At 43.2% G+C, this 14,455-nt stretch overlaps 1 protein-coding gene across 3 annotated transcripts in view; it reads right to left on the bottom strand.

The window, feature by feature from the left end:
* Positions 1–14,455, bottom strand: part of LOC139579428 (interferon-induced very large GTPase 1-like) — a 116,155-nt gene that overhangs the window by 87,597 nt on the left and 14,103 nt on the right. For all 3 annotated transcript variants that reach the window (XM_071408090.1, XM_071408092.1, XM_071408091.1), the window contains 4 exons: positions 11,552–11,855; positions 11,366–11,414; positions 10,867–11,136; positions 9,385–9,654 (listed from right to left, as the gene is read on the bottom strand). In XM_071408090.1, the coding sequence (XP_071264191.1) occupies positions 9,385–9,654; positions 10,867–11,136; positions 11,366–11,414; positions 11,552–11,855 (893 nt within the window). The remainder of the gene's footprint in view (positions 1–9,384; positions 9,655–10,866; positions 11,137–11,365; positions 11,415–11,551; positions 11,856–14,455) is intronic.

The following is a 14,455-nucleotide window of genomic DNA, read 5'->3' as shown; positions in this document are numbered from 1 at the left end:
TAATTTCAATTAACAGGTGTGCCTTGTTAAAAGTTCATTTGTGGAATTTCTTTTTTGTAATTATTATTATTATTTTTTTTAATTAAGGGGTGGATCAGCTTAATATTGCGGAAAGATGGTTGCTTCCATCAATGTAATTATCTGCATCATTTCCAATCCCCCATATAGTTTTGGGGGTAAATATATATATATCCACATACATACACATATGCATACATATACACATATATACATACACATACCTATATAGACATACATACTTTTTTAAAGAATATACCTCTATTATTCCCTGCAAATCCTACCCATCCTTCCCCCAATTGGAGTAAACTAATAAACAATAACACTTAGGCTTCTACCTTCAGTATATACATCTTATACACATTTTACAGACACAATCTATTTTACAATAGTTACATTTTGTTTGTTTTTAGTCCTGTCCATCCAGTTGGATTTCTATTTGTAACTGCTATTTCACAACATTTCTGAACCTATATACATTTTACAGACCCCGTATGTTTTACATTGGTTATCTTGTTATTAGTCCCACCCTTCAGCGCCATTCAACCCCTCCCATCTATCTCTCAACACCATCCATTTTGGATTTCTATTTGCCATATATTTTTCATTTCTATTTGCCATTGTTACGCCCTGACCGTAGATAGCTTTTTATGTCTCCATTTTGGTTTGGTCAGGGCGTGAGTTGGAGTGGGCATTCTATATTTTGTGTTCTATGTTTTCTATTTCTGTGTGTTTCCAATTAGTTATATTTGAAGATATATATAAAAGCTATATATTTTTTGTATTATTACAATCTATAACCGGGCTAGAATTGTGTTTCATTATTTTCCTCGTCTATAAGAACTTTCTAATTTTTAAAATAGCCATGGCGTAGTAATTGTGTCTCTGAACAACTGGTTATCAATATATAGTTTATCAACGACGAGAGCTACTCGTTTCCCTTTTAATCTATTTTCCTTGAAAATTGGATACAGAACTTTACACCGTTCTGCAATTTCCTTCGGGAACTGGTCATTCATGCCAATTTTGGTCCCAGCAAGTCTTTTACACAGGCTTTTAACCATTATTTTATCTTTAAAGGAAGCAAATTTGGCAACGATTGGGCGTTCATACCTCTGCCCTTTCTGTCCGAAGCGGTGTACCCGTTTGAGTTGGATTTTGTCGATAGCTTTGCTTGGAATCTGAAGCGCTGTAAGGAGGAACCCTCTAACCACAGATTCAGGAACTTCTCCTTCTTTCTCTTGTATACCTGTAAGTACCAGATTCTCTCTCATGGATCTAGTCTGTATGTCAAGTAAGGCTTCTCTCAGAACGGTGTTCTCCTTTTTAAGTTCATTCACTTCGGTTTCAATCTTATTGACTGTCCCTTTTAACGTGTGTTTCCTTCTCCAATGTCTCAGCTTTTTCATCACTCATCTCGAGGCTTGCCTTCAACTCTTTCATATCCTTACTGACTAGTTCAAGTCCAGTTGGTCATTTATTGATTTTAACAGATCGGTTTCGACCTTTACCATTCCCGGTGGTGAAAATATTAAATGGTCTGTGTCTGTAGAAGAGTCACGTTTTCATTTTGGAATCGGTTCCCCTGTCTTACTGTCCGTCATGTTTGGGTGTTGCTTGTTTTCGTAATATTTGTCGATAAATGTCTCTAGTCTTAAGATTTGTTTTGTGTTATTATACAGATTGAAGGTGATCACCCACCAGATTGTGTAGTTCCTGAGGACCGCCACAGGAAAGGAAGACCCAGAGTTACCTCTGCTGCAGAGGATAAGTTCATTAGAGTTAACTGGACCTTAGATTGCAGCCCAAATAAATGCTTCACAGAGTTCAAGTAACAGACACATCTCAACATCAACTGTTCAGAGAAGACTGCATGAATCAGGCCTTCATGGTCGAATTGCTGCAAAGAAACCACTACTAAAGGACACCAATAAGAAGAAGAGACTTGCTTGGGCCAAGAAACACAAGCAATGGACATTAAACCGGTGGAAATCTGAGTCCAAATTTAAGATTTTTGGTTCCGACCGCTGTGTCATTGTGAGACACAGAGTAGGTGAACGGATGACCTCCGCATGTGTGGTTCCCACCATGAAGCATGCATGTGGTGTCCACTTACCCAGCATGGCTACCACAGCATTCTGCAGCGATACGCCATCCAAATCTGGTTTATCATTTGTTTTTCAACAAGACAATGACCCAAAACACACCTCCAGGCTGTGTAAGAGCTATTTGACCTAGGAGAGTGATGGAGTGCTGCATCAGATGACCTGGCCTCCACAATCACCCGACCTCAACTCAATTGAGATGGTTTGGGATGAGTTGGACCACAGAGTGGGGGGAAAAAAGTAGGAAAAGCAGCCAAAAGTGCTCAGCATATGTGGAAACTCCTTCAAGACTGTTGGAAAAGCCTTCCTCATTACGCTGGTTGAGAGAATGCCAAGAGTGTGCAAAGCTGTCATCAATGCAAAGGGTGGCTACTTTGAAGAATCTAAAATATATTTCGATTTGTTTAACACTTCTTTGGTGACGACATGATTCCATATGTGTAATTTCATAGTTTTGATGTCTTCACTTTTATTCTACAATGTAGAAAATAGTAGAAATAAAGAAAAACCCTTGAATGAGTAGATGTATCCAAACATTTGACTGGTAGTATATATATATACACCTGAGCAATGCTGTCAGGGGTACGCCAAATAGAACTGTTTTTTTTATTTATTTTTTTCACATTTTCAAACAGTCCATTTATATTTTCCAACGGGGCTATACATTTGGGTGTTTTTTCTCTCGCCTGAGTAGCCTCGTTTCACTGCCAAAAATCAAATTAAACCATCTAGTAACAACACAATGTCAAATACAGGTGTGAAATAATTAACCTCTCTCACAGGAAGTACACTAACGGTCCATATGTAGCCAAACATAGCTGCTGCTCATTCCGTTTGCTCGAAAATGGATAAATGGTTAAAAAAAAGTAAGGCCCGCTGTCATGCCCTGACCATAGAGAGCCTTTTTTATTCTCTATTTTGGTTAGGTCGGGGTGTGACTAGGGTGGGTAATCTAGGTTGTTTATTTCTATGTTGGCCTTGTATGGTTCCCAATCAGAGACAGCTGTTTTTAATTGTCTCTGATTGGGGATCATATTTAGGCAGCCATTTCCCCACTGTGTTTTGTGGGATCCTGTTTATGTGTAGTTGCCTGTGAGCACTTCATTTACTTCACGTTTCGTTCATTCTTTATTGTTTTTGTGCGTTTCATTCAGTAAATATGTGGAACCAATGTCACGCTGCGCTTTGGTCCAAATGTTCTTACGACGATCGTGACAGAAGATCCCACCAAACCAGGACCAAGCAGCGTTCCCAGGAGGAGAAGGTATCCTCGGCTTGGGAGGAGATCAAGGAGGAGAAGATATCCTGGACTTGGGAGGAAATCATGGAGGGACACAAAAGCCTTCCTTGGAAGCAGACGCAAGGAGATAAGGGAGGTCAGCGACGACGCCGGTGTTCGCGGCCACAACGAAAGCCCAAAAAACAGCCCCAATTTTTTTTGGGGGGGGTGGGAGCACACGGGGTGGTCGGCGGAGCTGGGGAGTGAACCAGAGCCAGTCTGGGAGAAGATGGAGAAGTTGGAGGAGAGTGAACGGAGAGAGTCAGAGACCGTCAGTGAGTTGATGGAGAAATTGGAGCAGAGAGAAAGGAGAGTTGTTGTGTTGGTGTATGATGCACGACATTCGCCGTAAGGAGCGTGTTATCAGTTTGATGCCACCTGAGTCAGCTCTCCGTACTCGTCCTGAGGAGCGTGTCATCTGTCCAGTACCATGTGTGCCGGCTCTACGCACCAGGTCTCCAGTGCGCCTCCACAGCCCAGCACGTCCTGTGCCAGCTCCCCGCACTCGCCGTGCGAAGTGTGTCATCGTTCCGGTACAATTTGTGCCGGCTCTACGCACCAGGTCTCCAGTGCGCCTCTCCAGTCCGGTACGTCCTGTGTTTCCTCCTCGCACTAACCCTGAAGAGCGTGTCACCAGCCCGGTGCAACCTGTGCCGGCTCCACGCATCAGGCCTCCAGTGCGCCTTCTCAGTCCGGTGCGTCCTGTGCCTGCTCCCCGCACTTGCCCTGAAGTGCGTGTCACCAGTCCGGTGCCACCTGTGGCGACTCCACGCACCAGGCCTCCAGTGCACTTCCCCAGTCCGGTACGTCCTGTGTCTGCTCCCCGCACTTGCCCTGAAGTGCGTGTCACCAGTGCGCATTCACAGTTCAGAGCTTCCGGAGACGGTTCACAGTCCAGAGCTTCCGGCGACTGTCCCCAGTCCAGAGCTTCCGGCGACGGTCCCCAGTCCAGAGCTTCCGGCGACGGTCCACAGTCCGGGAACCTGCAACGACGGTCGAAGGTCCGGAACCTCCTGCGACGGTCCACAGTCCGGAACCTCCTGCGACGGTCCACGGTCCGGAACTTCCAGCGACGGTCAACGGTCCGGAACTTCCAGCTCCATGGCCGGAGCCTTCCTCTGCGCCGGTGCCCAGTCCAGGCACGGCGTCCAGTCCTGATCCATTGCCGGAGCCCTCCTTTGCGCCGGTGCCCAGTCCAGGCACGGCGTCCAGTCCCGCTCCAAGGCCGGAGCCTTCTTCTGCGCCGGTGCCCTATCCAGGCACGGCGTTCAGCCCAGTGCCATGGCCGGATCCGGGGTCTGGGCGGGGGTTACGACTTGCACCGGAGCCACCAGCGACGCTAGATGCCCACCCGGACCCTCCCCTACAGAGTCAGTTTTTGCGGCCGGAGTCCGCGCCTTTGGGGGGGGGTACTGTCACGCCCTGACCATAGGGAGCCTTTTTTATTCTCTAATATGGTTAGGTCGGGGTGGGACTAGGGTGGGTAATCTAGGTTGTTTATTTCTATGTTGGCCTGGTATGGTTCCCAATCAAAGACAGCTGTTTTTCATTGTCTCTGATTGGGGATCGTATTTAGGCAGCCATTTCCCCACTGTGTTTTGTGGGATCTTGTTTAAGTGTAGTTGCCTGTGAGCACTTCATTTACTTCACGTTTCGTTCATTCTTTATTGTTTTTGTGCATTTCATTCAATAAATATGTGGAACCCATATCACGCTGCGCTTTGGTCCGAATGTTCTTACGACGATCGTGACACCCGCGTCCATAGACACACATACCAGCTCTACTGGTAGTACTGGTAGTACCAGCAGAACTAGTACCAGCAGTACTACACCTGCACCTGTCGACGACACAAGTTGTTCTTCCAAGAGCACATCCAATGCTAGCATCAGTAATTCTACATTTGTTGTTAGCCCGGCTAGCATGGACACTGACAGATGTGAATCTGATGCAGCCGAAGAGCTACTGCCCCCTTACCCGGGAATGCACCGAACAACAGGCAGGGACGATAGACCACAGAAGAGGCGTAAATATGATGAGAACTACATTGATTTGGGGTTCACTTATATTGGGAGTAGTGTCTTTTCTCAGCCACAGTGTGTTATATGTGCAAAAGTACTATCTCACAACTCGATGAAACCTTCACTCTTGCGCAAACATTTAGAAACAAAACATGCCAATTTGAAAAATATTCCAACGTTTTTTTAGCAAGAATTAAGACGACTTTTGAGTAGTAAGTAGTAAGCAACAGAAACCATTTATAAGAAGGGACTAGAAGCGTCTTCTATGGTGAGCTACCGAGTAGCTAGCACAGGCAAGCCCCACACTATTGTGGAGGACTTAATTCTTCCTTAATTCTGTCGCGGATATGGCTGGGACAATGCTGGGGGGAAAGGGGAAAAAAACACTTTCACGACGCATCAGTGACATGGCAGGAGATTTTTTGAAACAATTACTGCTTCGCATACAAGCCAGTGAATTATATGCCTTACAGCTGCATGAGTCAACAGATGTGGTGGGCCTAGCACAGCTCCTGGTATATGTCTGTTACGTTTATGGGGGGTCAATTAAGGAAGACATCCTCTTCTGCAAACCACTGGAAACCAGGACAACAGGAGATTATATTTTTAAAGTACTGGACAGCTTTGTGACATCAAATGGACTTTGCTGGTCAAGATGTGTTGGTATGTGTACAGATGGAGCAAAATCCCTGACAGGGAGACATAGTGGAGTGGTACCGCTCGTGCAAGCAGTTGCTCCCGACACCACTTGGGTACTCTGCAGCATCCCCCGAGAGGCTCTTGCTGCCAAGGGAATGCCTGACAGCTTGAAAGACGTTTTGGACACTACAGTGAAAATGGTAACTTTGTCAAAGCAAGGACCCTGAACTCTCGTGTATTTTCTGCACTATGCAATGATATGGGCAGCGACCATGTAACGCTTTTACAACATACAGAAGTGCCATGGTTATCAAGGGGCAAAGTATTGACACTTTTTTTTTAATTGAGAGACAACCTTAAAGTTTTCTTTACTGACCATCATTTTCACTTGTCTGACCGCTTGCATGATGACGAGTTTCTCACACGACTGGCCTATTTTGGCAATGTTTTTTCTCGCCTGAGTGATCTCAATTTAGGATTACAGGACCTCTCCACAACTATATTCAATGTGCGGGACAATATTGAGGCTATGATTAAGAAGTTGGAGCTCTTCTCTGTCTGCATTAAGGGTCTCTTTTCCAAGTTTAAAAGGCAAAAAAATCACATGCAACACCATGGGCCAGAGAAGGTTGGCCATGCTGTCAATCCAGCATGACTTCTGCCTTTTCAAAACAACTGGAAATTCTGAACTGGGAAATCTCAAACTTCAGTGAGTTCAGTTCAAGACAACTGGGAACTCTGAAAAAACAAGCTCCGACTGGGAAAATACGTTTTGAAGGGTCATCCAACTCGGGAACTCTGGTCTCTTTCTAGTGCTCAGACCTGAAGATCACTGACGTCATGATTCAATCTTGCTTTTTTCTGAGTTCCCAGTTGTCTTGAAAGCATCATAAATCCAGACTTTGATGGCAAAGTTTGATGACAAAATTTGCCCACAAGGATCACCGTGCCACATTCCTGTTCAAGTGAGCACAGCACAACAAGGTAAGTCCAAAAATGTGTTGTATGCTGCTGCATAAATTATGTAATATGCCAGGAAGATATGTATACTTTAGTTAAGAAAGTAATACTAAGTGTATGTTGTGTAGTAAGCTGTTAGTAGCCCATGTGCATCACCCTAATAATTTGGTCCCTTTGCCCCTAATAACTTAGCCTACTGTTCTGACTTGGTGATGCACATGTAGCCTGTTTTAGAGAAATTATCTAATCGATTAGTGTACAAGCTTTAATATGCCTCCTTTATTTATCCTTCAGTTCTGACTTGGTGTACATGGCGAATACTGTAAGAACAGCCCGTGTTCTGAATTCTGTCACTGTACATTTCAAAAGTGCTGAACAAATAGTTATTATATTGACTGCGTGTCACGAATCCCGCCGAAGATGGTGCCTCTTCCTGTTCGGGCGGCGCTCGGCGGTCGTTGTCGCTGGCCTACTAGCTGCCACCGATCCCCTTTTCTGTTTTCATTTAGTTGTGTCTGATTTGTTGCACCTGTTTCGTGTTTAGGTTTGGTTGTGGGCTATTTAAACCCAGTTGGCCCGCCGGCTTTTGTGCGGGCTTGTTTTCCTGTTTGTGGTGTTCGTTTATTCTTGTGGTTTCTGTTCCTGCTCAGTTTCGTCCTGTTTGTTGGACTGGGACTTTACGCGCCCTTGTGTGTGTGGCGTGACCGTCTCTCTGGTTGTATTTGGAATAATTAAAATCCACATCTTTTGGAACTAGCCTGCTCTCTGCGCCTGACTCCTGCACTCACCACTTATTGAAGCCGTGACACTGCGTCTGTTTTAGCTCGCTCATTAATGTCTTAATCGAAATTAGATCATTCCCTTATGCCACAGTTTGTACATCTCAAATGTCAGTAGAAACCACATTTCTTTAAGCAAGTCAGCCATATCAGCTATCTTTTTTTAAAAAGGCAGTAAATGAGACTGAATGAACTGTTTCACTGCCAGACAAGACTCCGCTGATAGCCAGGTGTAGCGGTGGTAAGGATGAACTTATGGTGCTGAAAAAAACCTCTGCTGTTAGGACAGCTTTATGTAGGCCCTAGCAGTTTGTGGGCACCGTTTGTCACCATTATAGTGCAATTCATGTATTGTTTAGTGTTGAGTTGTGTTGTGTAGTGGCTTTGCTGGCATGCATCTAAAGTATATATTTTGATTACGATCCACAAATATGTGCATGCTAAAATCACCACTGTACAGGAGGAAAAGTAGAATAGTAATTGAAAAGTAGTAAAGGCTGGCTTGCAATTTGTTTTTTTCATATGGGTAATAAGCTAAAACAAGAAAACATACAACAGATGTTGGATTTGTAAAGTAACAAAAATGAAGCGTTTGTGCTATAGTAAGTTAGTAACACTGCTGCGCTAATGCAAAATTGTTGCCGTTAAGCTGAGAGAATATATATAAATTAAGAGGCAAGTCAGTTAAGAACAAATTCTTGTTCAGGGGCAGAACGACAGATTTGTACCTTGTCAGCTCGGGGATTTAAACTTGCAACCTTTCGGTTACTAGCCCAACGCTCTAACCACTAGGCTACCCTGCCGCCCCTGAAAAAATATATATTTTTCCTTCATCATTATACACATAATACCCCATAATGACAAATTGAAAGCAGATTTTTAGAAATGTTTGCAAATGTCTTGAAAATAAAATACATACTTTATTTACATAACTATTTAGACCGTTAAAGCCTGTTTTTGCTTTGTCATTATGGGGTATTGTGGGTAGATTGATGAGGGGGGAAAAATATTTAATACATTTTAGAATAAGGATGTAACGAAATGTGGAAAAAGTCAAGGGGTCTGAATACTTTCTGAATGTACTGTATGTCCTGGGATTTCCAATGATCTTAAGTGTTGAAGAACCATTTACCTTCTAACAACTATTGTGTAGCTTGTGAGCGACATAGAGCAAAACATTACATGTGCGTTTTCATGAAAGTCATAGATAGCGTTTCATAGTTTTTAGCTCAAACCATTCACTCAAAATACATTTCTGTAAAAAGACCAGGCCCCTTCATGATCCCCCCTCGTCTCACAAACACTGCTCTAACTCAGCCTTTGTTAATCACACAGATACCAATGGATGCAGAAGAAATAGACAAATCCAATGGTACAACCCAGAAGTCTACACAATGGTTAAAAGGGTTTAAAAGTACAAAATCATGGTGTCGTGATGTTGGGTTCAAGCAAGCAGAGGCACACCAAGTCCTTAAACATAATGACTCACAAGAGTGGAAGAAACCATGAACTCAGATATGATCGTTAGTTAAGGATTAATAATCTTTGACACCAGAGATAATACTTAAGTAGGGTAATTCCTTACTTGTGGTGAGGGTTGTTGACGTCAGTTGACTTTGCGTTCCATTTTCCAGCACAGTGCAGACAGTGACAGAGTACTGAGTACCACATTGCAGGTCAGAGAGAGTGATGCTGTGTGAAGATGTGGTAGTGATGTGTGGTTCTGTCCCTGGACAGTGGTAGGAGATCTGGTAATGATGTTGGCTTTGGTCCAATCCTGGTGGCTGGCTCCAGCTAACAACAGCTGATGTGGTGTCCACTGAGTCAACAGTCAGCTGGTCTGGAGCAGGAAGTACTAAGGGAAAATACATTATCGTTAGGGCTAATGTTTAACTCTAGAAATATTCTACAGGAGGAAAAGTAGCATAGTAGTTGATAAATAGAAACGGCCAGCGTTTAGATTTGATATGGGAAGAAATAAGCTAAAGCAGAAGTCACACAACAGAGAGTTACACAAATGTTATAAAGCAAATACAGTAACTTGGAAAGTATACCAACTACAAGTACTAAATGTCCATCCTATACATTGTGCATGTAATATGAAATATTATGAAAGTATTGTTGTTAAGATATGGATGTGATTTAAGGAGCCATAAGAGATCATTTGTTTCCATAAACTTTGCACAGTAAGTAGCCACACCCAGAGTCAGAGAGCGTGTCAGCCTGACGGAACTGCCCCTTTCGACCAGTGTGCATAAAGAATTGGCAAAGAAATGAACATTAAGACCAGATAGACGTAGAGCTGCAGATCACATTCAAAGTGGTTTGAACTCTGAATCTCAACACGAGGTGGAGAAGAAAACTCCCCTCCCGGATAATCATTGGTACGGCTGATTAGCTGTCCTAAGTAAAGTATCTTCAAAAGTGAATTTAAGTGGGACCATTCTCCTACTCTGGTCAAACCATCATACTACGCTACTCTCATCACCCCAATGGGAACCATCGACCCGGCTGGCTAGCCTATCTTCAAAGAACCTTCTTCCAGAGCGAATGGAAGAAGAATAAACTCTTTCGTTTTGTTCAGGACTACCCGACAAGTCACCGGATACCGGACAACTACAGAGGAGAACAAAAGTAGAAGACCGTGAGTGAGCCGTGAGAAGGCCCAACTCACTTTCCAGGGCGGCCCGGTTCAGAGAGAGATACACGGCGGCACCTCACGTAAATACATTCATGATTTCTTACTTTTTATGCAGGTGATGTTAGAACGTTCTCTCCGTTCCAGAATGTGATTGTTACACAACAGTACATTTAATCCATGCTGCCCTCAAACCAAGGCACACAGCCTGTTTTTATTTATAGGCTGTTTCAACTTCAATTTCAAATGATTTTCTAACAAGTTTTTATTTTCTAAGTCCCTGGGTGCTGGGACCACTAGGAAGAAATATAATATGTTTGATGAAACAGAATATGGCATAGGCCTATAGATAATTTATTGTTTGGACATCACATTAAAAAACTACATCCCTAGAAGCAAATAACCAAAGACAAACTCAAGTTACTGTACCAGTAAATACAGATGATGAGACCCATCTGCTTTGGCTGCCATCTCCTCCCTCTGTAGCCACACTGAACTGGTACTTCTTACCAGGCTGAAGTCCAACTATTTCAACATTACACCCATCTTCCACCATCAGGCTCCTCTCTTCTCCATCACATCTCCAGGTCACTCTGAAATGATGTGGTCCCGTCAGTCCCTCAGGAGAACCCCAGCTCTGAGACACAGACTCTGACGTCACTGACGAGAACTGGATCGCACCAGGAGGGGGCAGTACTTCTAAAGAAATAATGGAAGATCAAAAATAATTACGTTAATTGCACTGGCACACTAAAATGAAAACGACATATTAATCAAACAAGCATTATGGAATAAGTATTATTAATCTAAACAAATTCATCTTCCTCTTTAAATGGTCTTAAAATTGTATGTATGTTGTTGAACACAATGTAAAGGTCTCAAAATACATTGTTTGGGTAATGTATTTCTTGATTGTACAAACACCTACCGTCAACTGAGGCCAGCTTTAGTCTTTGACATTGATCTCTATCAAAAGTCTTGAAAACAGAGTAAGAAGCCATTATTTTGATGAAAAACACTGTTGTTTCTTTGCAGAATATACGATGAAAAAGCTAGTATGACTGAACATCACTATGATAAAATGTAATATCTTCTTTAAAGAGCATCTACCTACCTGTCTTCCTGCTTGTTTTATCTCCTCATAGACTACATCATGTCCTTTGTGCATTGTCACTGAACACAGACTGCAGATCAGCTTCTGGTCTGTCCTGCAGAACACCTCCAGAGCTCTGTGGTGTTCCTGACAGAGTCTCTCCTCCAGGTCTCCAGTCACCTCCACCAGGGTGTGTCTCTGTAGTTTAGGTACTGTGTAGTGCTTCTTAACGTGGGTCCCACAGTAGGAGAGAGTGCAGGTCTGACAGAACTTCACAGCTTTGACCTCACAGACATCACAGACCATCTCTTCTGGCCTGATGAGGCTAAGTCAATTACACACATTAAAACTTAAACATTAAAACATAATAAACAAAATACATAACCTTTTTAGATTTACCAAGCAACTTTAAATTTCACAAGAAGAATTTACTTTATATACCTGTCAAACATGTACACTAAATATACAAAAGTATGTGGACACCCCTTCAAATGGGTGGATTTAGCTATTTCAGCCACGCCCGTTGCTGACAGGTAAATCAAATCGAGCACACAGCCATGCAATCTCCATAGACAAACATTGGCAGTAGAATGTAGGTACACTACTCTTATTGAAGAGCTCAGTGACTTTCAACGTGGCACTGTCATAGGATGCCACCATTCCAAAAAATCAGTTTGTTAAATTTATGCCTTGGTAGAGGTGCCCCGGTCAACTGTAGGTGCTGTTATTGTGAAGTGGAAACGTCTAAGAGCAACAGCGGCTAAGCCGCGAAGTGGTAGGCCACACAAGCTCACAGAACGGGAACGCCGAGTGCTGAAGCCCGTAGCGTGTAAAAATAGTCTGTCCTCGGTTGCAACACTCACTACCGAGTTACAAACTGCCTCTGGAAGCAACATCAGCACAAGAACAGTTAGTCAGAAGCTTCATGAAATGGGTTTTGATGGCCGAGCAGCCGCACACAACCTGATCACCATGCGCAATGCCAAGCATCAGCTGGAGTGCTGTAAAACTTGCCGCCATTGGACTTTGGAGCAGTGGAAATGCGTCCTCTGGAGTGAAGAATCACCCTTCACCATCTGGCAGTCCAACGGACAAATCTGGGTTTGGCGGGTGGCAGGAGAATGCTACTTGCCTCAATGCATAGTGCCGACTGTAATGTTTGGTTGAGGAGGAATAATGGTCTGGGGCTGTTTTTCATGGTTCGGCTAGGCCGCTTAGTTCCAGTAGAGGAAAATCTTAACGTTACAGCATACAATGACATTCTAGCCCAGGGGTTGGCAAACTTTTTGGCTCAAGTGCCACATTTAGCTTTTGAAACCAAGTGAAGGGCCACATACTATATGCGTGACAAAACATATGAAGCCTGTGTTCACGTAGACACACAACTAGTAGTGTACTGTAGGTGTACATATGCTGCTAAGATTGCAGAACAATTCTGTCACTGTACTTTCTCTGCCCACAATCAGACTCACAGCCACAAAAAATAAGTGCAAACTTCTAAATATGAAAAAACATGTTTACATGACTGGAAACAGCAGACGGCTGATAAAGACCATCTCCATTCCTAAAGTACAATCTGAGTGACACAAATAAGAGCAAAAACGATATAATTTTAGTTCATATTGAATGGCCTGTTTATGGTAGCATATTATGGAATACTTCTCATTTCACCTCCACCCTAAAAAAGATAATTGTGAGCCACATACAGAGCAAACGAACAACATTTGGATTCATGTTGACATGTAGATGGTCTATAACTCTTTATATTAAAGCAGATTACTGAACAGTTCTCAAATCATCTCAGCCCAAATAAAGTACAATCTGAGCCGTTGTAGTAAGCATTCAATGTCAAATGAATGGGGACAAGGCCAGTATCCAAGTGCATTACTGGAAGCCTGGCCTACCCCACTTGGTGATTTCAGTCTTAATGTGAGCAATGGGTCTGGTCAGCTCTCTTGTAAAGGGCATCAAAGTCTGGTGTTACTTCTGAAGTAGAGATCCTCAGAACAGCTGACAAGTGGTTTGTTAAATTGACCTGTGACGGGATGTCTTGTAATTCATGAGTGAGTAAATTTGTTCACACACATATGTGGATCTGAATAAAACCAGCATCCTCTGGGCGTGATTTTTCATGTTTGGAAACTGTTTCATTCAGTGAGCCATAAAACTGGTATTTTTTGTCTGTTATACTTCTCCGTCAAAGCTGGATGTTGATGAGCTCCAGTTGTGTGTCAGGTGGTGCTTTCTAGCTGCCGAAAGACAGGGGGCATGACACACCCTCCAGCTCAGTCTCAACCTTGCCAAAGTCTATTGTATGTCTCAGTGTGGCACTGCGATAGTGCGGCCAGAGTCGGGAAATGAGCGAGAGACCGGTGGCTCATTTGTCTGGAACATACCTATCTCCCTTCTCAGTTCTCACACGGCAAAATACCTTTCCCAGGCTTAGCCAGCGCACATTTGAATGGTACAACAAGTCCTGGTGCTCTGCCTCTGTGTCATTGAGCAGCTGAATGAACTGACGATGGTTAAGCCTCATCGCCCGTTTAAAGTTGAGAAGTTGTACAACCACTTTGACAACATTTTCCAACTTTAACACACTTTAACACACAGGGGTTCCTGATGAATAATACAGTGAAGAAATTCCTCTGATTTAGGGCTTTCTTCTTTTACATTGTCTTGTAATCTTTTTATTAGGCCAATGTTTTTACCGGTTAGATTTGGTGATCCATCTCCACGGTAGATTCATTTTTTCCAAGCACCCTGTTAGCATGCTTGCTTGAAAAATGACAATTGAGATTATATTCCTTAAAAACATCAACACTTTCTTGGCATATCAGACATACCGCCTTATGTCCAATATTATTAAAAACGTATTTCACCTTTGGAACGTTCTATTCCCAGCCCATTGTTCTACATCACAATGCC

Source organism: Salvelinus alpinus, chromosome 6 (assembly GCF_045679555.1).
Source record: "Salvelinus alpinus chromosome 6, SLU_Salpinus.1, whole genome shotgun sequence".
Classification (NCBI taxonomy): Eukaryota; Metazoa; Chordata; class Actinopteri; order Salmoniformes; family Salmonidae; genus Salvelinus; species Salvelinus alpinus.
The sequence above is the reverse complement of the archived record's forward strand: the minus strand, read 5'-3'. Positions and strand labels throughout refer to the sequence as shown.